The sequence below is a fragment of the Salpingoeca rosetta genome (assembly GCF_000188695.1).
Source record: "Salpingoeca rosetta unplaced genomic scaffold supercont1.13, whole genome shotgun sequence".
NCBI lineage: Eukaryota > Choanoflagellata > Craspedida > Salpingoecidae > Salpingoeca > Salpingoeca rosetta.
In genome coordinates this window covers 42,418-65,699 of record NW_004754921.1, presented here as the reverse complement: position 1 = coordinate 65,699, position 23,282 = coordinate 42,418, and the positions used below count along the sequence as shown (strand labels likewise).

The 23,282-nt window shown below is 57.5% G+C and overlaps 4 protein-coding genes across 4 annotated transcripts in view; 2 read left to right on the top strand and 2 right to left on the bottom strand.

Annotated features, from left to right (window-relative positions):
- The window catches only part of PTSG_05454 (uncharacterized protein), a 5,747-nt gene extending 3,796 nt beyond the window's left edge, over positions 1–1,951 (bottom strand). The window contains exons 1-5 of the mRNA XM_004993266.1: positions 1,725–1,951; positions 1,411–1,545; positions 943–1,197; positions 531–637; positions 84–337 (exon numbers count right to left, since the gene is read on the bottom strand). Of these exons, the coding sequence (XP_004993323.1) occupies positions 84–337; positions 531–637; positions 943–1,197; positions 1,411–1,545; positions 1,725–1,926 (953 nt within the window). The 5' untranslated portion in view covers positions 1,927–1,951. The remainder of the gene's footprint in view (positions 1–83; positions 338–530; positions 638–942; positions 1,198–1,410; positions 1,546–1,724) is intronic.
- A 23-nt stretch (positions 1,952–1,974) lies between these two features.
- Positions 1,975–11,323, top strand: PTSG_05453 (TK/EPH protein kinase). The gene is made up of 11 exons (XM_004993265.1): positions 1,975–2,375; positions 2,638–2,801; positions 2,990–3,147; positions 3,385–3,475; positions 3,643–3,999; positions 4,357–4,496; positions 4,636–5,187; positions 5,490–7,282; positions 7,517–7,707; positions 7,971–8,029; positions 8,297–11,323. Exons 1-11 carry the CDS (start codon positions 2,051–2,053, stop codon positions 11,049–11,051), a joined length of 6,585 nt encoding a protein of 2,194 aa, XP_004993322.1. The 5' UTR covers positions 1,975–2,050; the 3' UTR covers positions 11,052–11,323.
- A 236-nt stretch (positions 11,324–11,559) lies between these two features.
- PTSG_05452 (uncharacterized protein) lies at positions 11,560–12,836 on the top strand. The gene has a single exon (XM_004993264.1). The coding sequence runs from the start codon at positions 11,733–11,735 to the stop codon at positions 12,420–12,422; it is 690 nt and encodes a 229-aa protein (XP_004993321.1). The 5' UTR covers positions 11,560–11,732; the 3' UTR covers positions 12,423–12,836.
- Positions 12,837–12,999: 163 nt separating this feature from the next.
- Positions 13,000–23,282, bottom strand: part of PTSG_05451 (uncharacterized protein) — a gene marked incomplete at its 5' end in the record, with an annotated part of 11,258 nt that continues 975 nt past the window's right edge. The window contains 30 exons of the mRNA XM_004993263.1: positions 13,000–13,278; positions 13,463–13,545; positions 13,761–13,884; positions 14,157–14,625; positions 14,821–14,924; positions 15,127–15,228; positions 15,448–15,708; positions 15,832–15,933; positions 16,082–16,144; positions 16,303–16,428; positions 16,736–17,016; positions 17,328–17,397; positions 17,721–17,771; positions 17,933–18,014; positions 18,194–18,256; positions 18,435–18,495; positions 18,688–18,764; positions 18,969–19,189; positions 19,262–19,423; positions 19,632–19,730; positions 19,784–19,785; positions 20,011–20,125; positions 20,390–20,594; positions 21,010–21,128; positions 21,357–21,488; positions 21,686–21,739; positions 21,965–22,063; positions 22,354–22,444; positions 22,733–22,887; positions 23,107–23,226. Of these exons, the coding sequence (XP_004993320.1) occupies positions 13,192–13,278; positions 13,463–13,545; positions 13,761–13,884; positions 14,157–14,625; positions 14,821–14,924; positions 15,127–15,228; positions 15,448–15,708; positions 15,832–15,933; positions 16,082–16,144; positions 16,303–16,428; positions 16,736–17,016; positions 17,328–17,397; positions 17,721–17,771; positions 17,933–18,014; positions 18,194–18,256; positions 18,435–18,495; positions 18,688–18,764; positions 18,969–19,189; positions 19,262–19,423; positions 19,632–19,730; positions 19,784–19,785; positions 20,011–20,125; positions 20,390–20,594; positions 21,010–21,128; positions 21,357–21,488; positions 21,686–21,739; positions 21,965–22,063; positions 22,354–22,444; positions 22,733–22,887; positions 23,107–23,226 (3,780 nt within the window). The 3' untranslated portion in view covers positions 13,000–13,191. The remainder of the gene's footprint in view (positions 13,279–13,462; positions 13,546–13,760; positions 13,885–14,156; positions 14,626–14,820; positions 14,925–15,126; positions 15,229–15,447; positions 15,709–15,831; positions 15,934–16,081; positions 16,145–16,302; positions 16,429–16,735; positions 17,017–17,327; positions 17,398–17,720; positions 17,772–17,932; positions 18,015–18,193; positions 18,257–18,434; positions 18,496–18,687; positions 18,765–18,968; positions 19,190–19,261; positions 19,424–19,631; positions 19,731–19,783; positions 19,786–20,010; positions 20,126–20,389; positions 20,595–21,009; positions 21,129–21,356; positions 21,489–21,685; positions 21,740–21,964; positions 22,064–22,353; positions 22,445–22,732; positions 22,888–23,106; positions 23,227–23,282) is intronic.

The window sequence follows — 23,282 nt, the reverse complement described above, 5'->3', positions numbered from 1 at the left end:
GTGTGTGTGTGTGTGTGTGTGTGTGTGTGTGTGTGTGTGTGTGTGTGTGTGTGTGTGTGTGTGTGTGTGTGTGTGCAATAGACAAAGCAAAAGGAGAGGGAACGGGACCACGATCCGCGCACGTGCAACCGCTCGTGTCAGTGCTGTCATGATTGTTCCTCGTCATCACCCTCGCACTGCTTGGGCGCGCACCGCTGCCGAAGGAAGCGTCCACCCGAAGCGCAATGACGTTCTTGTTTGAAGAGCCGTAGTGGAGAGTGGATGAGTTGTCCAAGCGCACAGTGAATCCCGTGTACCCGCACGCATGGGATTGCACATACATCCCGTTCAGCCACACCTGCACGCAGGGTGTGTGTGTATGTATGAATGAATGTAGGTGTGTGTGATTGGGTTCATGGTGCAGTGTGATTGTTGGTACAATATTAGTGACCCAAGACACCAACACGAACAAAGTCCAGCCACACACACACACACACACACACACACACACACACACACACACACACACACACACACACACACACACACACCTGGGTGTAATGGAACACGCCTTCAAAGTAGAGGTAGATCGTGGAGCCCTGCCACTCCTGAGGGACGTGAAAGTGTTTGCGATACCAGCTCACGTTCCGAACGAGGTCTGCAGTGCACATCATCGCGGTGGGAGGAAAGCCAGTCAAGAGCGTGAATGATTGCCATTGAAAGGCAGGCGGATTGAGCAGCCAAAATTACGCACACACAGACACACGGACACAGGCACAGACAGACACACACGCACGCACGCACACACACAAAATACACACACGCACACAACCTCACAGGCACACAGGCACACACGCACACACACACACACACACACAAAATACACACACGCACACACACACACACACAATCTCACAGGCACACACAAAAACAACACACACACACACACACACACACACGCACGTCCGTGAAAGGAATTTGCTTGTGGCGAAAAGTGCGAGTTGGAGATGACAAAGTCGTGCGGAGCGTCCACGATGGGCCAAGAACTGTCATCGAACGACTTGGACGTGAAGTTGTACGGTTTGACCAAGGGCGGCGAGGTGTCTCGCTCACCGGCGCTGTACACGGTGGCATTTTCACCGGCGGGCTTGCATGACGCGCCTTCACCTCCATGGAAGCAGTACTTATTGTGCTGGAACCACAAGCGGCACTCTGGATCTGGATGCGCAGGAACCGAGCCGCAAACATGGTCATGGGTCAACGTCGCACAAACCGTCTGCCCTCAGTGGCAGCAGAGCAGGGAAAACTAGCGATCCGACAAGAGCGGGCGTGATCCCGTTGGTATGACGCAAGCCATCGCGCGCGCGTGTGTGTGGTTCTACCCTTATCAGTGTGGCCGTCTTACAAGAAAAACAAACAAGTGCGACGTACTGTAGCAGCAAGCGAGCTCGCAGTCGCGGGCGGAGAAGCGGTTGGGGTTGTTGTTGAAGCCCGAGCATGTGAGTGGACCAGAGATGTTGCGGAACATGCACCCTGGAGGCCCCATTTGCCCATCGGGTGCATGGCCTGCAGTCATGTGAGGTTGCGTCCGAGAGGGGGGGGGGGGAGTTCAGGCGACACGGCGATGGTGAAGTGCAGAAGTGAGGACATCGAAAAGCAAACGAAGCGAGGAGGCTGGCCAGCGGTGAAATGAACATAGCAAAACCAACAAACAAACGGGTGTACTTCGCAACACACATTCTCACCAAAGTGGAAGCGCCAGCCATAGTTGAAGTTGACAACATCTCGCGGCGTGCCTGGTGTTGCTACCCCACCTCCATGGCTTGTATCGCCACCTCCACCACCACCACCATTATTCACACAGTTGGCACCACCACCCAGCAGTGCCACCACCAGCACTGCTCCCACCAGCAATCGCGTTCCGCGCACCCACCGCCCCGCCGTCATTGTAGAAAATTAACTGAAGTTGTTCACAACTCTTCTTGCCTTGAATGGAACGAATGCAATTGACATCGTCAGCAGCGTCATCAAACACAGCAAACCACCCATCATCAAACGACACGCCGCCGTGATGATGGTGCTGGGTGGTCGCGGGCTGGCGCTGGTTGCGTGGGCGCTTGTGGCTGTACTTGGGAGCTTGCTGCTATATTGTCCGCAGGGCGTTGAAGGCGACATCTCCCTTGTGGTTGGTGTGAAGGAACCGCAGCTGGTGCAACGGCTGCCCATCTTCCTTGCCGCCGCGCAATATGCGATTGGCGAGTTTGATGGTGATGGCCCGCCTTTGTCCGGTGTCACCGTGGATGCCGTTGACGCAACCTCAAGCGGGCTCGTGTCTGGGCAGGACGGGGACGTTTGTATCGTCACCTACATCTCAGATGTGAACAGCACCGACGTTGGTAAGTCTAGCCTCGTGTGCTGTTGTGTGCTGGTTGTGGGCTTGATGTGGGCTTGATGTGGTTGATGTGTGCTGGATGTGGGCTTGTTGGGTGTGCTGGTTATGTGCTTGTTGTGCATGTGTGCGTGTGATTGTTGTGTGTGCGTGCTCGCTACGTGCTCGTTGTGTGGTTGTCGTTGGCTCAACGTTTGATTTGCCCACTTCAACCATGACACGACATGCTCGTCTTCCTCTTTTTGCTTCGGTGCAATGTGCATGCGCAGACTGTCAAGTGTTGTTGCATGAAGACAACGATGTCTTCCAATCGCACGTTGCCAGGCTCCTCAACACGTGGCACTGGCGCGCTGTTGTGGCCATCTCTCAGCAGTGCAGCGTCCATGATCTCACACAACAGCAGCTTGACTTGGTCAAGACACTTCGTGCTGAGGTGCGTGTGCGTGTGCGTGTGCGTGTGCGTGTGCGTGTGTGTGTATACACGTGTGCGTGCGTGTTTGTCTCACACCTGGTTTCCTGTAGCTTCTCGGCCACGAGCATCCCATCTCCAAAGAGCGACACGGTCCCGCCATCATCGCCATCTCACGCATCATCGACCCCTCCCTTCCATCGCATTCACAGGGCGTCAACGTGGAGTTTCGCCGAAACGCCGTGGGCGCAAATCCCTGTGCTGAAACGTGGCGAAGCGACTACCATATTGGCATGCTCTTTGCAGCCGGTGTCGACGACGCTGCAGCCACCGTCCTCAACATCTTCAACGCAGGCTTCCTGAAGAAGGGGTGGGTTGCGCAACACTCTGTGTGTGTGCATGTGTGTGCATGTGTGTTTGCGTGCGCGAGTGTGCGTGTGTGTGTTGTGTGTCTTGTGTCATGTGTCTGTCGTACAAGTGGGCCTGTTCGTGTGTCATCTGAGCTACATGTTGCTTTGACGCTTGTAACACCGTCCCTCGACTCATCGTGTTCCTTCATTCATCGCCTTGCTTTCTTCATCCTCTGCTTCCCCCTCCTCTCGTTCAGCAACGTGCTGCTGTGGATGCCAGACTTTGTGTTTGCGGATGTGTTTGCGGTATCGCAGCAGCTGATGGACGCCGGCCACAACGCTGCTGCGGTCTGGTCTTTCGCGTGGATATCATGTGTGCACCACGAACCTGCTTCATTCCATGTTTGTCATCGTTCTTGCCAATGCACTTGCCAGCCGTCTCCACGATTGCCCACTCACACCATCACCACCATTATCACACGGCCACCACCACCACCAATGCTGGCGCGGTCCAGGCTGCGCTGGGTGCGTGTGCGCTCGTGCTGTCCCCGAACAGCGGTGCATTCACTGCGGACCTTCGCCAGGTCGCCACCAGCGCCCTCGGCAGCGCCACCGCAGACATCGCCGTCGAGAACCACTTTGACGCCACAATCTTCGACGCCATTGCCGGGGCGGTGCGCACGCGCGTGTCCGCTGCGCTGGTGTCGACTGGTGCGACCACTGGTCCACTGCCGCCACTGCCACTGCTCGGGCAGATGGACACAACAGCCGCGGCCAGCATCAGCACCGCGCCCGTCAACGTGCTGCGGACAGGGCCCGTGATTCGGCTGGAGAGGTCCCTTCGCGTCACCATCACCACGCCAGCTAATGAGGTGCTGGGCGTGCGCTTGCTCAAGACAACGCTTTACGCTCTTGTGATGTCTGCTGCTCTGTCGGGACATACTCTGCATGTTCAGTGTACGATGCGACCATCTTCTCTTGAGAATGTCAGCATGTGCAAAGGACTTGTGCACAGCTCACCATCCACCTTTTCCAAGGGCCTTCCTCCATGCTACCGCTTGTCATATCTCACCCCTCACCTCTCACCTCTCACCTCTCACCTCTCACCTCTCACTTCTTCTCCCCTCTCACGCAATCACACACACACACACACACACACACACACACACACACACACACACACACACACACACACACACACACACACACACACAAAATTGCATTGGCAGAGCGACTCGGGCTTGGTGTACTACAATGAGGACATGGGCTCGTCCGCAACGCCCGTGCTGCTGCTGCAAGCGAGCGACCCGTCACTGTTTCCCTTTGCCAAATCCCCGCTCACGTCTGACATTGTCGTCTCCTTCGACAGGTGCCCCACCAGCTCATTCAGTGCGCAGCAGCTGCACTTTTTCTTTTTGTCTCACTTACCTTTGCCTGCATGAGGTGCCGTTACTCGTAAGTTAATCACCCACCACCACCACTACAACTATCACCACGACCGCTGGCAGAACGGACCCCGTCTCGCGCGCCAGCTTCTACCCCGTCGACGACTTCATGCCGGCTGCCCGCGAGTTCTTTGCCCTGCGCTTCCCCCAGATTGCCGTCACCATCCGCAGCGTGGACGGTGGCGACGGCGACTGCGGGCGCTCCATGTACGGCCCCCAGCCCACGCTGCCGGACCTGGTGGTCGACTCGTCGCCCTGCACCGTCCCCTTTGGCCGCGTTGCCGCGCGTGACGGCGTGCCCATGATCACCAACACTATCCCAGTTGCCGTGATCTCCGACAAGAAGGCATACCCGACCACCTTCCGCATCGGCACCACCTCCACGCTGCAGGCATCCATCATGGCGCGCGTCGCACAGCAGCTTGACCTCAAGTGCGTCACCGTGCTCCACGACAACTTCCCGGCGAGCCTGGAGATTGCCACGACCTTCTTCTCTGCCGCGCGCTCGCTCGGGATGCAGGTGCCGCTGCGCTACCCCGTACGCAACGCTTCCTCCATTGCCGAAATTGTCGACAAGATTGTCGAAGCAGGCGCGCCAACCATCTACCTGGCAGGGTGCGTGCGGTGTTGTGGAAAGGGGTTTGGAAATCGGTGTTAGTAATTCATGCAGGGTGTGTCCTGTTGTGCAAATGCGCATTCGTGGTGCTGCTGCGTGGCTTGCTGAACCCGTCCGCCAACGCCTCACTGTTTGTTGAGTGTCGCTGTTTTGCTGCCTCCTCCCGCCTCCTGCCTCCTCCTCCGCCCTCCTGCCTCCTCACTCCACTCGAACTCACGACTACCTTTGCTCTCCTTCTGCCTTGGCCTCGCTTGTTCTCGTCGTCTGTGCCTCCCACCCGATCAACCACCCCATCCACCAGGTTTGTCCCGGACATGCCTGCCATCTTCGAAGAAGCGCATGCGCGCGGCATGCTGCAGCCACCCTGGGTCTGGCTCACCACCTACTTCCGCGTCAACCACCCAGCCATCACCCCACCCGTCTTCAGCGCCCTCGACGGCATCCTTATCACCCTCCTCGTGCAGGACCGCACCTACGCCACTGATGTTGGCAAGGCGTTTGCCACCTTCAACTCGTCCACAGACCACACCGCACACGGTTCGCGCGTCGCTTTGCTGCAGTATGTTGACGCATACAACGCCTACATCCACGCCTTCAACGCCAAGCAGTACACGTACGGGTTTGCGTTTGACCAGAAGACGCGGCACCGGCAGCTCATTGAGGGCCTGCGAGCCTTCACGCCAATCAACCCGCTGCCGGGCATTTCCGACCTGGAGATTGGATTTGATGAGAACCAGGACAGCACCTCGGGCATCATCCCCTCGCTGTACATTGACGGAGCCCTCTGGCCACTCAGCAACAGCACAAAGGATGCCCTGTTCACTATCGGCCCACAGGCGAAGGCCCGCGCCCCGACGCAGGACAAGTGCGCCGTGCCAGACACGCTCCCCTCCCCCACGGACGATGATGGCGATGGAGGTGGGGGCAGTAGCGGCGGCAGCGGGTTTGGCCAGGACGACCTGGCGGCGGTGTACGTGAGCGCGTTGGTCATTGCCGTGATCATCCTCGTCGCCACGGGCGTGTTTGTGCACCGGCGCACGACCAAGAAGAAACGTGCCCGACACGATTTCCGGGCTGAGCTGGAGGACATGCAGCTGTTTCGGCGCGGCGTGCAGCCGACGGAGCTCAGCCGGCGCCGCGTGCAGCTGGAGAGGAAACTCGGGGAGGGATTCTTCTCGCAGGTGTGGAAGGGGACATACAGTCCGCCACGGCGCCTGCTACACTGGCACCGAGACCAGCAGCAGCAGCAGCAGCAGCAGCAGCAGCAGCAGCAGCAGCCAAGGGGAGGCGGGCGATGGCGCGCACAGAGCGACGGCAGCGGATGGCGCAGCAGGCATTCTGCAGCAGCAGCAGCAGCAGCAGGAACAGCCATGGTATCCAGCGACGGGGTGCGGCAAGGCACAAGACGCAGCAGCAGTGCTGATGGTGGTAGTGGTGGTGGCGTTGGGAGCGATCGCATGAGCAGGACAGACACTGCCACAACTGCCACGGCTACGACGAGCAGCACAGCCCACACCCCCTCCCGGCCGCGGTGGAAGAGCATCGCCAGTGGCAGCGACGGGAACACAGCGCATGGTGCGGCGCCGCACAGCAGCACGCGGGGCCGGCCGAGTCTGGTGCGCAGCGTGAGCGGGACATGGGAGTCACGCAGCACTGGTGGGGACGGAGGCCATGACGGGCTTCGCCAGCAGCCACGGAGACAGGCACATGCGCATGACGGTGGAGGCAACAGCGGAGAAGACGGTGATGATGTGCATTGCTGTTGGCGGTGTTGCTGGCTGCCGCGGATGTGCAGCTGCACGTGTGCGCGGCCGGCGGCGGTCCCCGTTGCCGTGAAGATGGTGACGCCCTCGCTCGACGGGTCGCGTGATGAGAGCAGTCTGCGGTATGAGGCCGTGTCCCTGGCCCAGTTCCGCCATTGTGAGAACATTGTGCAGCTGCTTGGCGTTGTGACGACTGGTGACCAGCCCATGCTGCTGGTGCTGGAGTACTGCGAGAATGGAGCGCTCGACTCGTTCCTGCAGCGCCAGACCATGCGCGACAAGCCGCTCTCCTGGCTCATCAAGCTCAGGATGATGCGCGACGTCGCAACAGGTGCGTGGTTGTTGCGTGTGTTTGAGTGTGGTTTGTTGAGCGAGAGTGAGCTGAGTGTGTGGTTTGGGTGCGTACGCGAGTGTGTGGTTGAATGCGTTTGAGCATGTGTGGCCTCAATGCGTGTTGCCTGTTTGCATGCGTGCGCGTGCACTATCAGCCTTGCTGGTCAGTCGCTACCTTTTCAGCTCATCACCCAAACCCCTCTCCCCTTGAACATTTTCTCGCCACGAACAGGGATGCGTGCCGTCTCCGATGCTGGCGGCTTGCACATGGACCTCGCTGCGCGCAACGTGCTGGTCACATCCAATCTCACGTGCAAAGTGTCTGATTTCGGGCTGTTCAAGGACCACCAGTACTACGAGATGCACCAGGAGAAGCTCATTCCTGTGCGCTGGACGGCGCCCGAAGTCCTCAACCTCGAGCGGGTACGACGACGTTGTTGAAGATGCCAGTGCTTATTGTCATGGTGATGCTGGTGATGGTGGTCGTGGTTGTTTCACTACCCCAACTATGTAATATCTTCTGTTCCTGAACATGATTATTCCCGTTGTCGCTGTTGTCGCTGTTGTCGCTGTCGTCGTCATCGTTGTCGTTGTTGTTGTTGATGGTGGGGGTGGGGGTGTTCTCAAGCGTTGCAAGTTCACACACATGACCGCATTGCTTCTTCATTTTGCCTGCGTGTCCATAGTTTTCGAGTGCAAGTGACGTGTGGAGCTTTGGAGTTGTTCTCTTCGAAACAACGACCAAGTGCGTGCGCATGTGTGCGCGGATCTGTAAATGTATGCGTGTGTGTGCGTGTGTGCGTGTGCGCGTGTGTTTGTGTGTGCTTGTGCTTGTGCTTGTGTGCATGTGTGTTTGTGTGTGCACACTCTTGCGGTGGTGTTGGCAGTGTACGCTTTACTTTCTGCTTGCCCACTGCCTGGTTGCTGCTATGGAGTCCTCCACAACTCACGCGTGACCACGGCACCGCCGCATGTCCACGTCGCTGCATCACGCATCGGTCACCCCGCGCAGTGCCTCTGAGAAGCCGTACAGCAGCATGTCGAACGACGCTGTTGTGGAGGCGGTCTCTTCAGGGTACCGCCTGCCGCAGCCGCCGCTGTGCCCTGACGAGATGTATGCGGTGATGCTGGAGTGCTGGCAGGATGACCCAGGGGACCGGCCCACGTTTGATGATCTTGTGCACGAGCTCTCGTCCATGATCATCAGCATGGAGCAGGGAGGCACCATGAGCACGTTCAAACGGGTTGCGCGCCCACCAGCACAAAGGCAGCAGCAACAGCAACAACAGCAACAGCAACAGCAACAGCAACAGCAACAGCAACAGCAACAGCAACAGCAACAGCAACAGCAACAGCAACAGCAACAGCAACAGCAACAGCACCAGCAACAGCAACAGCAACAGCAACAGCAACAGCACCAGCAAGGTGCGATTGGGGAGGTGGATCCACGCGAAAGCGTTCAAGCCGGCACAGGCGGCGGCGGCATGGGCAGGGTGCAGGAGAAGAAGCCGCGGTACGGCGGCGGTGCTGGGCTGACCAGTCAGCAACCACAGCAACAGCAACCACCGTATCAGCAACAACCTCAGCAACCGCAGCATGTGGGTGCGAGCCAGCCGCTGTGTGATGCGCCTTCGACGCGCGGCTACCAGCAACCGGTGCACCAGGCCCATCAACAGCTGGCCCAGCAAAGACCAGTGCCACCACCGTCATCCCACCAGCACGATCAGCACGACCAGCAAGATCTGGTGCCGTTGACGGCGTCTGCCGACATGAGCAGGATGTTGGAGATGTTGCGGCAACAAGGGCTCACAATCGACAGCGCTGGCGAGAGCGATGGTGTGTCGTCATCACAGCCATCGCCTCCACCCGCTTCTCAGTCGTCGGCCGCTGTTAGCAGCAACACAGCAGTGCCACCGCCCTTCCCTCATGCCCAGCAGCAACAGCAACAGAAGCCGCAAGGGCTGTACACGACACTCCCTGCTCACGCCACCGCATCGGGCGCTGTTTCCGTGTCCGCGCCGCCACCTCTGCATGTCGAGCAGCCCCGCCTACGTGTCCAGGGCGTTCAGGGCGTTCAGGGTGGCATTTGGGGCGTTGGCCAGTACCATCCCCTGAGCATCGTATCATCGCAGCAGCACAGCGCAGCCGCCATCCCGCCGATACCAGCACCGGTGCCAACAGCGCAGGATGTGGGCGGTGCGAATGGTGTGGGTGGTTACCATAATGTACAGCAACACCTCGAGCACCAACAGCAGCAACACCTCGAGCACCAACAACCGCAGCAGCAGCAGCAGCAGCAGCAGCAGCAGGGCAATGTGCCCGCGCTGGTGATGCATCCGTACTTGGCAGCGCACGGACGCGCATCTCACAGTCAGCCAGGGCAGTTGCGTGCGCCGATGTACACCCAACTGTCGCTGCCACCCAAACCGCACTTTGAGCAACAGCAACAGCCGCAGCAGCAATGGGGGGATGCACAATCTCCGAGCGTGACACATCATGGCACGTATGTACCGGTACACCCTTCCCCCGAACGCCAGCACGGCCACCAGCAGCAGTGGCGGCAGGGCGCAAGCGAATATGGAGGCGGGAGGGGCATGATGGGGGATGCGGAGCTTGCGTCAAAACTGCTGGCCACGTTCCCGCTGATCCGTTTGTCAGCATCATCCCCGATGCAATCGAGTGGGCTGCAAACGCAAGCACCGTCCCAACGAGGATCGCAGTGGCACTCGCAACTGCAGGATGGACCTTGCTTGTCAGGGCAGCAGCCGCAAGCACAGCAGCAGCGCCTGCAGCAGCAGCAGCAGCAGCCGACAGAGCAGGGCAATAGATGCGCACAAGCGCAAGTTGGGGCCGGACATATGCGAGCATCAGCACCACCACACCTCCACCTCACTCAGCCCTGCCAGCAACCGTACCAGCAAGGGCAAAGGCAGCAACAGCAGCAACCGCCACCGGCACAGACGCAATCGCGGCCTGCACAGCCACAGCAATATTCATTGCCGCAGCCATACTCCATGTCACAGCAGACGAGTGCGCCATCAGCGGCACGCGCGCCTGCAGCATCTGGGCTCACGCTGACTGACGGGTGGATGGACCAGCTTGCATCAGCCCTGCGCATGGGCAGCGACGATGGGCCGCAGCAGCAGCAGCAGCAGTCGCAGGAGCTGTCAGCAATACCAGGACCACCAACATCGTCGCAAGAACAACAGCAGCAGCAGCTGGCTGGCCCTGTTGCGCTACCCCAATCGCAATCGCGGGTCGCGGAGCCGCACGGCACGCCACTGCAGCCGGTGTTGACGCACCTGCTGGCCACCAACAATGACTCGCTGCCTGAGATGTCCAGTACCACGGACGATGTCAGTGTCACCGCCGACAGCACCAACTTCGACAACGGCAACGGTAATGATAACAGCAACAACAACAATGGCAACGGCAGCACCACCGACAGCACCACCACCAACAACAATCCCACCACCAACAACAACACCACCGCTACCAGCAACACCACCAGCAACAACACCACCGCTACCAGCAACACCACCAGCAACACCACCACCGACAATGGCAACCACACCATGAACAATTCTTCTGTTGCTGCAACTCCGCCAGATGTGACAGCAACACCAACGTCAGGAGCGGTGAGCGCACCGCCTGTGGTGACCGTGCCTGAGCCGGTGCAGCCCCGCCAACCAAGTGCGACTGTCCCGGGCTCCATCGACTTTGCACAGCTGCGCACCCTCTTGGGCGGAATCGACACGAACTTATAGCGCGAGCATGTGGTATCATCGTGTCAAGCGGAGAGGGCGTATTTAGAGGGCGTGCGGTGTGTGTGTGTGTGTGTGGTGTCTTTGATGTAACTAACTACATGCATATTTCAGCTATTTGGGTCTTATGATGAAAGGCTGTAAGCCACTTGGCTTCTGATTTATTCCATCTATGTGTGCTCACTACTGCACTCAGCCTTGCGAACTCAGTGGCAACAGAGATGACCATGCGTGTAAAGTTGCACTTTAACAGACAGACATACAGACATACAGACAGACAGACAGACATACAGACAGACAGACAGACAGACAGACAGACACACAGACAGACAGGCAGGCACACACACACACACACACAGGCAGGCAGACAAACACACACTCTCTCTCACCAATTCAAAGGCAAACCTTCCTTGCGCCACCCCAAAATCAAATCTGCCTTGGGAGAAAATTGCAAAGGATCGTTGGATAAATTTCCTCCTTTGTGTGTTGGGTGCTGCATTTCATTCTCAACGAAGAAGACTCGACGAACCATATCCGACCCTGTCTGTTTGCTGCGTCGACCAACAACCACCCACTCATTCAGCACTGCCTCCTTCCCACGGACAGACGTCCCCTCCTCCCCAAACCCACACCGTCACCCAATCCCCCCCCTCTCTTCAACGCCAGTGGCTTTCAACGTGCAAGATGGCCCACCACAACCTCATCATCGACGAGCGCGCAGAGAGCAACGAGCTCGAAACGTCCGTTCCACAACACGCGCTGCCCACCGCCATTTTGCAGCCCTCCATGATGCACACTGACGCGTCAGACGAGCCTCCGGCGCTGCCATTTCACCATCCCATGTTTGCCACGCTTGCCCGACCGGCTAGCATGGGCGAGGACTCGCTGTCATCGCCGGCTGGGCAGCACGGCTGGAACCACTTCTTTAGTCAACACGAGCCTGTCTTCCAGGCAAACGTGGAAGAGGAATTGGCACATCGGATGTGCGTCGCCCTCCCCTCCGCGCATGCTCGCTCTCATCAACCGCGTCGCACAACGGGAGTGCGTGGCCACCAGAAGCGCACCCGCTCTCACGGGCCACGGTCGGTCGCCCCTGCATCTTGCTCGCGCGATCCGGGGCAACATGAGCGGCTTAATGGAGGCGATCATGATGGAGCACATCACCACCATCAAGTGCGCTTTCCGGGAGCGGTCTTTCGTGCCAATGGCAAGGGACCAAACTCAGCACATTTCCCTCTTCTCGAGTCCTCGCCTCGCGATCCGGGAAATTCCCATCGCCAACCTCACACCAAGTCACGCGGACCCCCACCCACGGCCAAGTTGACGCGTGAACGCAAGCACGAGCAGGACCACACCCACCAAGGCTGCCCCTGACTGCCTGATTGCCTGATTACCTGATGGGTTGAGCTATCGCGTTGCGCTCTGGCTGCCATCCTCGTTTCCGGCGTTGTTTATTTGCTTTGCACTCTTGTTTGTTTGGCACTTTTGCACTTTGCAGCCCAGTTTCGGTTCACGGTGTTGATGTGAGTCATGTGCTCTCTCGCGCATGTCCCGTGCACGACCTGTCTCCCCTGCGCCTCCTTGTTTTAATGATAGTCGTTGCCTAACTTGCGCGGAGTTGTGCACATGCACGTGCACGCTCCACCGGGCCCTCTCGTCTAGCGCGAGCAGCCGTCCTTCTATTACACCTTGCGTTTTCATGCTTTGCTTTTCATGTGCGGGCGTTGTTGCGCGTTGCCGTGTGTCACTGCTCCCATGCCGAAGCAATACACGCTCTTCTCATTGCCATTCATTGCTGATGCAAACGTGATTGGTGCTGTGTATGAAGCCGCTTCAAGTGCTTGTGTGTGTGTGTGTGTGTGTGTGTGTGTGTGTGTGTGTGTGTGTGTGTGTGTGCGTGTGTGTGCGTGTGTGTGTGTGTGTGTTGTGTGTGCTGACTGAGAGGGCAGAGGAGGAAGAACGACTGTAATGGGTGGGGTCGAGCGAGGAGGCCGGGGGGGGGGGGCAGCAAGACAACACGAACCATACGTGCTAACAACGACGAAGCATGGGAGGGGGGGGGGGTGGCGGAATCAAACGAATCAACAAACAACGATGAGACAGACACATGATGTGAGGGGCAAGGTTGCGCCTCCCTTCTTCTCTAAGACAAGCGCGCTTCAAGGTCCGCCAACAGTGCGGTCGTCAGCTCTTGGCTGCTGCACTTGGCATCAATGTTCACGCTCTCGTCCTGTGAGTGTGTGTGTGAGTGTGAGTGTGTGTGTGTGTGAGTGTGTGTGTGTGTGTGTGAGTGTGTGTGTGTGAGTGCGTGCGTGCGTGCGTGTGCTTGGCTTGCTTGATTGTCGTGGTTGTTTGTCGAGTGCACGTTCACAAGTGTTCGGCACGCCGGCCCAAGAAACAAACCGGAAGCGCACCTGATCCACAATCTGCAGACACACGTGACCGTCGGCGACTGTTGCGCTGTAGATGGATGCCGCGCCCGCAATCATCTCAACAACTGCACAACGCACACATGAACACACACACACACATACACAGACACACAGACACACACAGGTGTCAGGACAGGTGCGGTGGGGACACGTCGAGGAGTGATGCGATCAAGGCGGTGTTGACGTGTTGTGCACACATGACACAGAGGGGGAGACACAGACGCACAGAAGGACACACATACAGACAGATACAGACAGACACAGACACACAGGCGTGCACCTTGGCCGTGGACGATGGAGCAGACGGTGGCGGCTGCGGCTTCAAATGTGACACCTTGCTTGTTCAGTGTCAGCGATGAGGACGGGCTGAGTCCTCCATCCTCAAGAAGGGCCCGAAACTCCTCCTGCATTGCGTAATGTCATGTGATGGTTGCATGAACCCGTGAGTGAACTGGTCGGGTCACCTGTTGAAGGCACAATAGATGCACACAGACGACTGCACAAACACACAAACAAACAAACAAACACAAACACACACACACACAAACAAACAAACAAACACAAACAAACAAACACAAAGACACACACACACACACACACACACAAACAAACAAACAAACAAACACAAACACACACCCCCCCACACACACACACACACATATGCATGTACACTGACCTGTGTGCAGGGCTTTGTGAGCAAGAGGTCCGAGACGGGAATGCGGACGAGAATCTCCTTGGTGATGACGTTTGATGAGGAGGAAGCGGTGGCGGTGGTGGCGGCCGGCTCCTCGTCAGTGGCAGCGGTGGTCGTGCTGCCCTCGCCCTCATCACCTTCGTTCTCCTCCTTGTTCATCTCCTCCTCTTCTTGTCCCTCCTTCGTGTCTTCAGTTGCCACACCTTCACCAGCATCACCAGCATCACCGGCATCCTCCTTATCCTCACCAGCTTCCGTTTGCTCGTCACCCGCCATCTCCGCCTCTCCTTCCTCCCCATCTTTCTTCTCGCGCTCTTCCTTGTCGCCATCCTCCTCATCCTCCGCCGAATGCTTATCCTCCTCCTTCCCTTCCTCCTCTTTGATGGCCTCCTCTGCCTGCGCTTGCTCCGCCACGCCGCCGGCACACGCGTACGTCAGCGTGGCCTTGAAGCTGCCAGGAGCACGAAACACGTGGGTAAAATATGTGTGTGTGTGTGTGTGTGTGATTGCACGAGCATCAGAAACATGTTCGTACGGTGTGAGAAGAGAAGAATGATGAGTGAAACAAAAAATACGCACGCGAACCACATCACCACCATCACCACGACCACCAGGACCACCACCACTGCCTTAGGGTGCGGTGCACCTTGTCTCGCGCGCGTCGTCTGTGATTGGCAGGACAATCTCCGCCGTCTCCGCAGCGCCGCCAGCGAGCGAGGACGACACGGACACAGGGCCGCTCCCATCAGGCTGCACGCGCCACGAAGCAGATTGTGCATGTGTGGGTGTGGTGTGTGAATGGCGTGAATGGCGTGAAGAGGGGCAATGCGTGGGCGACGAAAGAAGGAACGAATGCAACAGATGGCTGGTCGGTCAAGTCCACGCAAGTGCCAGTGAATGCGTGTGCGTGCACTGCTGTCATTTGCCAGTGGGAAATCGTTTCGGTTCGCACCTTGGCCTCGGAGTCGTCGGCCGGGGTGAGCGCGACGTCCGTGATGGCGCCTGCCGCGTGATTCTTCACCACAAACTGCAGCCGAACAGCGCCAGACGTCGCCTAAACACAACCAAAATATGCACACACACATGCACGCACACGCACACACAAAAAAGGTGAGGCGGTTATTTGTTGTGTGCGATGCGTCGAAATAATGAATGCCACACAAGGCGCCGATATTCGAGCGACTGTGAAATGCAACTGATACCCTCTCCATGCCCCCCCCCCACTCGCTCACAGCCTTTGCTTCCCTCTGCCACCCACCCTGAGCACACGTACGTTGAGCTGGTAGGCGACCGCGACGGTGTCGTCCTTGAGGAGCGGATGGAGGACAGGCGCAATTGGAGGCGACGGCGGCGCCGCGGACGCTTCATCCGCCGCTGCCGTCTCGACTGCTGACTCAGCACCTTTCTCCTTCTTCGCCTTCTTTTTCTTCTTCTTCTTGTCCTTCTTGCTCTTCTTCTTGTCCTTCTTGTCCTTCTTGTCCTTCTTCTCTGCTGCCTTTGGCTTGTCTTCGCTCAGCCACGAGTCCAGCGCACTCTGCAGCAAACGCAGCACGGCACAGCGACGTGTGATATAGTGTGTGTATGCGTGAGATGTTGTGTGTGTGTGTGTGTATGCGTGAGATATTGTGTGTGCGTGTGTGTTTGCAGTAGTGGTTACCTGTTCCTCTGCAGGCGGCGCGTCAACTGTGGTCTCGCCAGCGATGTCACCAACGTCAACCTTGGGCGCCTCAACTGGTTCATCCCCCGCAGGCTCGACCTCCTGTCGTGATGATGACGACGACGACGACGACGACGACGATGATGATGGATGTGGTTGAGGGGATAATGGTGGCAATCGTGATGCAGGTGCATTCGCAGGGATGGCAAGGGTACAGTGACAAGCATTGTATGTTTCGACAAGCGCGAACCTTGGTCTTCTTGGACTTTTTCTTCCGCTTCTTCTTGTCCTTCTTTTTCTTCTTCTTCTTGTCCTGCATGCAGCATTGCGACAGAAGAAGGGGGGGGGGGTGGTGGTGAGAGAAAAAAAAGAGTGAGCAAGCATCATGCACACACACATGCAGACACAAACACACAGACACAGACACAGACACAGACACACACATACACACAAACACACACGCACACACACCTGGTCGTCGCTGTCTGCGTGCGTGTGTGCGGTCATGGCGTCGTAGTGGGACGGCTTTGGCAGCTCAAACTCGCCAGCGGCCTCAAGGTCGATGTTGAGCGCGGCATGCGGATCATCCACAGCAGGCTGATGACAGCGGTTGTGGTGGTGGAGACAATCGTAGGCAAGCATGGCGATGAGTGCATGGTAATCAGTGAGTGGTGACATTCGGTTCAAGCCAAACGGGAGAAAGCAAACTCTCGCAATCAATCACGCCCTCGTGCACATTGCAGACACAAAAGAGACAATGGGGCCACGTCCTGGCGCCGCCACCACGCTCACAGCAGCAGCAGCAGAAACAGCAGTCACTACAGTAGCTGCCACAGCCCCCCCCCCCCCCCCTCTTCATCACAAAGCAAAACTTCAAAATTGATGATCAAGCGTGCTCGCCCACCTCCTCGTCGCCACCCGACTCTTCTGCGCCCTCCGGCATGTCTTCCTGTGCGAGAATGTCAATCTTGGCAGCAGCGGCGCGGTGGTGGTCGTCGTCATCTTCGTCGCTGGACGACGGTGGGCCCTCGGGGATGGGCAGGCCTTTCTTCTTCAGCCGGCGAATTTCCTTCTTGCTCAGCTTCTTCCTCTTCTTCTTGCGCTTCTTCTTGTCCTTCTTCTTCTTCTTCTCCGTGTCGTCCTCCACGCCAAAGTCGAGGCCCGTCCCCGGCACCGGCGCAACATCTGCACGCGGGCGGCGGTGGCATTGGTGGTGTACATGGTGGTGGTGGTGGGGGTATGATGGCGGGTTGGGTGAGGGGTAGAGTGAGGCGTTTGGTGATATACAGAGTCGCACAGGGGTATGCAGGTGCAACACAGCGGATTGCAGCACATATGCTCGCATACACATGAGAAGACAAAGGATGCAACGCCACAAACACACATAGACAGGCAGACAGAAAGACACACACACACACACACACACACACACACACACACACACGCACGCACACACACACACACACGCACGCACACACACAGACAGCCACACAAACCAAGTTTGATGGAGGGGCCGAGGTCGAGGGTGCGAACGGGGATTTGGTCCACTTCCTCCTGCGAAATTTGCTGAACGAATGAATGAAGCAACCGCAATGTGATGTGCACGGACACGCCGGCGGTTTGTGAGCGATGGGCACGAAGAAGCAGACAACGCGCATGTACAGCGTGTGCATTCTCATGTACGTCGACTCACCAGCTGCATGGGCAAATGTAAGGGTGGCAGCGTCACGATGGCGTGTGCACGCGCGCGCGCGTGTGTTTGTGTGCGTGTGTGCTAGTCGGTGAGAATGGATCAGGCCAAAAAAAGGAAGAGCAGCAGCAGCCAACATGACAACACTTGATAATTAAACGTCCGTGTTGACAACACGGATTGCACCACTCATGCCAACCTGTGACGATGCCATGGACGTGGTGCCACCGCTCGGAGTCGCATACTGGCCCTGCACGCAAACACACACACACACACACACACACACACACACACACACACACACACACACAAAAGTGAGGAGACACCGTGCGTGAATACACAAGCGAGTGCATCGGACATTCCATCGTTCAACACAGCAGTGGACACGCAAGGGGCGGGGGGTGTACTAACGAGGTGGTACGGGTTGGCGGCCTGTGCAGCCATGCGCACTTGGCGGCGGCGGCGGAGGTCCTCCTCGTCGTCGCTCTCGTACCTGAAGAGCACACGAACGGAGAAGGGGGTGGGGTGGTACGGTGGGCGAAGAGAACGAGCAACGAGAACATATACAGCGGCAACACAGGGGCAGAAGCTTTGCAGCGGCAAGGCAGGGACACATTGTGCGTGTGCGCATGTGCGAGTGCGCATGTGTGCTTGCAGCGAGGCCGCACGAACCGTGAAGCGAGCGGTGTGGCCTTTTCGCTCACGCCGGCGAAGATGGCGTCGGAAAACAAATCCCTGTGGCGAAAACGAGACGCGAGGAAGCAGTTGGAGGCAAACAAGAAGTTCGTGTGATGTTGGGGGAAAGGGAAGAAAGTGAGGATGGGTGTTGGCATGGAACAAAAAGGCAGAAAACCCATGTACGATGGGGTGCAAGCACCCATACACTGCATGTGTGTGTTCTTGTGTACCGCACCTGTCCTCCTCCTCGTCCTCAGATGCGGGCGGGGTGTTGATCCAGCGGTCAAGATCAACATCTGGCAGTGAAGAAGCACAAACCAACAGCAGCATTAGCAGCAGCAGCAGCAGCAGCGGCAGATGCAATAACGAGATATGCGTGCGCACGCAAGCAAATGGTCGGCTGTGAGTGAAAGACGAAGGAGGGAAAGACGCAAACACCAGGTCAACATGATGAACGTTGCAGAGGCAAACGAGCGCGGACCGCTCACTTTCTGGGACGGGGACCTTGCGCTGGGCTTTCGCTGCAACGGGGTTGAGGTTGCCCGCATACAGCGCTGCAAGCTCCCTGAAGGAACACGGGATGAAACATGGACGAGGTCGAGGGTACACGTGGTGAGAAACCTGTGAACAGACACAGTGACAGGCGCAGCCGCACAGACACAGACACATATAAACACACACACACACACGAAAACAAAAAGCCACCACAACAGGCCACAACCACAGCAACGAATCAACCAAAACCGCAATGCCACATCAGATGTCGTACTTGTGCGGGTGGTGGCCCTTGGCGAGGTCTGCCTCGACAAACGCCACAATCTGGGAGACGAGCACGGCCCTCTCCTGTACCTCCAGGTCGCCGCTCTGCACAAACAGCGGCAGTCGCGCCGTCAGCACCCCGCGCATCGCCTGCAGGTCCTCGCTGTCACGAACAGCACCGTCATCGCCGTCACCATCATCATCGCCATTGGCTGCGGTGGCGGTTTCGTCCTCTTCGTCCTTTGGCTGATTGGCGTCGGAAGCGGTGGCCGGCGCTGGTGCGGTCGTCAGCCTCTGTGCAACGGCGGCGTAGACCTTGAGGCAGTTGTGGATGAAGACGGCCTGGATTGGCCCGGGCAGCTGGGCCGTGCGCGGCTGCAGCAGCGCCTCGACCACCGTGGTCGCTGTTGGCGTGTCAAGGTGCTCGCTGAACTCGCCGCTGATCCACGCAGCAGCGTACAGCACCTATTGGGGGTGGGGAGATCGATGAGGGGAGGCAGTGGGGGTCGGGTGGGGGTGGTAAAGGGTGTGGTTGATGTAGTTGAGAGTTTTGGATGGGGCACGCAACTCCATGGTGCACGCCAAAACCAAGTAGCACGGCTAACATGCAAAGATCAAACAAGACAAGAAAGCTGGAAAGTTTGAGAGGTTGACACATTGGAGGGCGGCGCACCTCGCTTATGCCACACTCGATGTTGTGGCCAGAGTACAGCCGCTGGTCTGTGAGGAGGGCCGCCATTTGCTTGCAGGCAAAGGGGCGCAGCACCTTCACCTGTGGCGCGAAGAGAAGATTGAACAAGGCGTGCATGGTGAGGATGGAGCGACACCTTTCTCGAGAACACACATTAGCTCTCGTGGATTTTGCTCACAAGGACGAAGGGCATACGCACATGCACACACAAGAGGGGACACAGGGACAGGAGGCGTGCGTGTACGTATGCACATGTGTGTGTGTGTGTGTGCATGCGTGCGTGTACGTATGCAGGTGTGTGCATGCATGCGTGTACGTATGCACGTGCGTGTGTGTGTGTGTGTGTGTAAGGGGTTGCAACGTGCCCTGATTGCGACGTCCATGAGCTGGTCCCGGATGAGGGCGCCGTGCCGCGTGTTCTCCACGCGCGTCAGCTGCACCAGCACTTGCACATACCACTCAAAGTTGGTGATGTACTGCGGCAGAGGCGCCAGTGGCGGTGGGGGGGGGGGTAAGCATGGCAGCGGTGAGCAGAGGAGCAGTACTGGTTTTCCGACAGTTCGATTTTCAAAACAAAACCACAAACACAAACACAGGCACAGAACCGTTGCCAAAGCAAGCAAACAAGCACCAAAGAGCACATTCGCCGCCTTTTATCATTTGACCTTCCGTTCCCTTCCCCGTATCGTCCTCTCGTCACCCCCCCCCTGACTGCATGTCGCCCTCGCATCACGGCTCACCTGGTATGTTGACTGGGAGCACATCTGGATGATCTTGGCCACGACCTCGTCGCGGTACGTCTGGCCTTCCGTGCGCTCCAGGTGCTGCAGCAGCCGCCGCACAATGTCAATCAGCGTCTTCTTCGTCACCATGCCTGCAAGCAAATCCAGCGCGCGCAGCCGGATGCTCTCGTCGTCGTCGTCGAGGCACTCAATCACCAGGTCCCTGCAGCAGAGGAGAGGTGGTGTGTGGGCGGTTGTGTGTGTGTGGGTGAACATGCGTTTGGGTGAATATAAGAGAGGGTGAGAGAGACAGGGGAAAGAGATAGATAGATAGATAGATAGAGAGAGAGAGAGAGAGTGTGTGTGTGTGTGTGTGTGTGTGAACATGCGTTTGTGTGAATATAAGAGAGAGAGAGAGAGAGAGAGAGAGAGAGAGAGTGTGTGTGTGTGTGTGTGTGTGTGAATGTGCGTGAATGTGTGTGTGCAAGCATCAACGCCATGGGGGTGGAAATGCCATGGGGGACTGCAGCGGCAAGGACTCAAAGAACCACATCAGCATGTCTGCAATGACATCAGCCGCCTCTTCCCTCTGCTGCCCATCTGCAGCGTGCGCGTGTGTTCACGTGTGCGCACGGCACCTGTGTGGGAGGACGGCCTTTGGCGCAATCTTGAGAACAGAGGCCATTGCCTGCAGCCCGAGATACTTGAGGTTCTGGTCAGAGTCCTCAATGAAGATGCGCAGCTTTTGCACACACAGCTGTAGGACAGTGGCAGTAGCGCGTCGAGAGGGAGGGGGGAGAGGGTGAATGGTTGGTCGTGGCGAGTGCTGACTGGCAGGAGCAGCAAAGTGGCGTGCACGATAGGATGTGGTCAATGAGAGCGCAGTTGCTTCACTCTCCGCCTGCACATACACGTGTTACATTTCGCAACGTGCGCTTCCATGCAGCAGCGACTGCGTAGGGCTGGCAAGGGGAGTATTGCGAACCTGGATGGTGGCGGTGTGGTCTGGAATGCCTGCAAGCACGGTGTTGATGCATTCATAGAGCAGCGACGTGGCGGGCGTGCCGTGGATCAGCTCTGTCAGGGGCTCAACCAACTTGCGCCCAAGGCGTGGCTCCTGCGTGCGTGTGTGTGTGTGTGTGTGTGTGTGTGTGTGTGTGTGTGTGTGTGTGTGTGTGTGTGTGTGTGTGTGTGTGTGTGTGTGTGTGTGAGCACGGACACGAAAAGCATTCACGCCACGCGTACAGGTGCGCAATGACCACAGCTGGACGCGTGCAGGGTAAGGCAGTGTGGGATAAAACATAAAAAACTCACGAGAGGGCAGAGGGCGGCAAAGAGTTTGACAATCTTGATACGCAGCCAGTTGTTCTGGTGATCCGTCATCATGGTGGTGGCGATGGTGAGATGGTGGTGGTGGTGATAGGCAAAGGAAGGTTGAAGGTGGCGCACACGTGTGCTAACCAAAGCAGACACAAACAGGCACAGACACACACACACACACACACAGACTCACTCACACGCACGCATCACAGATACAAACACAGATAGGTTGAAATGCATGGAATGTGTGGCAGTGCCATGCAGGGCGCTCACGGTGGAGGTGGTGAGGAGCTTGAAGAATGTTGGGGCGAGGCTGAGGTAGTTCTTCGGGTTCTTGCGGGCCAACTCGCAGATGACATTCACGGCGGCGGCCTGTGCACGCACGACCGCGACACGACACCGAGAAGGGGGAGGGGAGGGCGTTGTGGGGAGAGAAGACGAGCGTGATGAGAATGACGATTTTGCAGCAAGAAAGGAACTGAAGGTGATGCAAACGAGCATTTGCAGTAAAACCAGACGGACACACACACACACACACACACACACACACACACACACACACACACACACACACACACACACACACACACACACACACACACACACACACACACACACACACACAACACACACACAAAACGGCCACCATGAGCGGTGCGCACCTGCACGCCCGGGTCTTCGTCCTCGAGCTTGTCCTTGAGTTTTGGAAATGCGGCACGCAGGGCATCCGGGTACTTGAGGAACAGCTTGTACCTGGCACGCACGCACGCACAGCGGCAGCCAACGGGTGGTGGTGGCGTGAATGCGTGTGCATGTGTGCGTTTGTGTGCGTATGTGTGCGTTCGTGTGTATGTGTGTATGTTTTTGAACATTGTTTGATTGCGGGTGAGTGAGTGAGTGTGCAATGTGCTTGCGGTTGAATGTGGTGCTCAAGCGCGTAACAGCGACTGAATCTTAAGATTGGTGCAGACCGCGTCGTAATGACGTGGCGCTAGCTCCGCCAGCATCAACACAGCATCAACACAGCCGCTTCCATCTCACATGACGAGTGTTGCGCGTTTGCGGACGTAGGGCCTGACGGATGTGAGGAGGGAGATGAGGTCAGACGCGAGGTCGCGTGCCAGGTCATCTCGGATGAAGTTGGACAAGCCGTTGAGCGCAAGCCCGCTCTCGTACTGGTTGTGCGATGTCAGGCTCTGTTGTGTGTGTGTGTGTGTGTGTGTGTGTGTGTGTGTGTGTGTGTGTGTGTGTGTGTGTGTGTGTGTGTGTGTGTGTGTGTGTGTTGTGTTGTGTTGTGTGGAGTGGAGAGTGAGGAAAGGTGAAGAGGCGAGCACGGCGGTCATGGCCAAGTACAGCATACACGTGCAAGCGCACCAAGTCCCCCCCCCACCACACACACATGCACAGAGACAAACCTTCTTGAGCATGTTTGTTGTGAGCATGAGGACATCTGTGTTGTCGTGAAAGCTCTGGGCGGCAGCGAGGAAGCCAATGCGCTTGTGTGCATACTTTTTGCTTGTCATCACCTCAACCACCTGCAGCAAAGAGGTCGTCCACAGCGGTCAAGAACAAACAACGGCAACAGTAACAA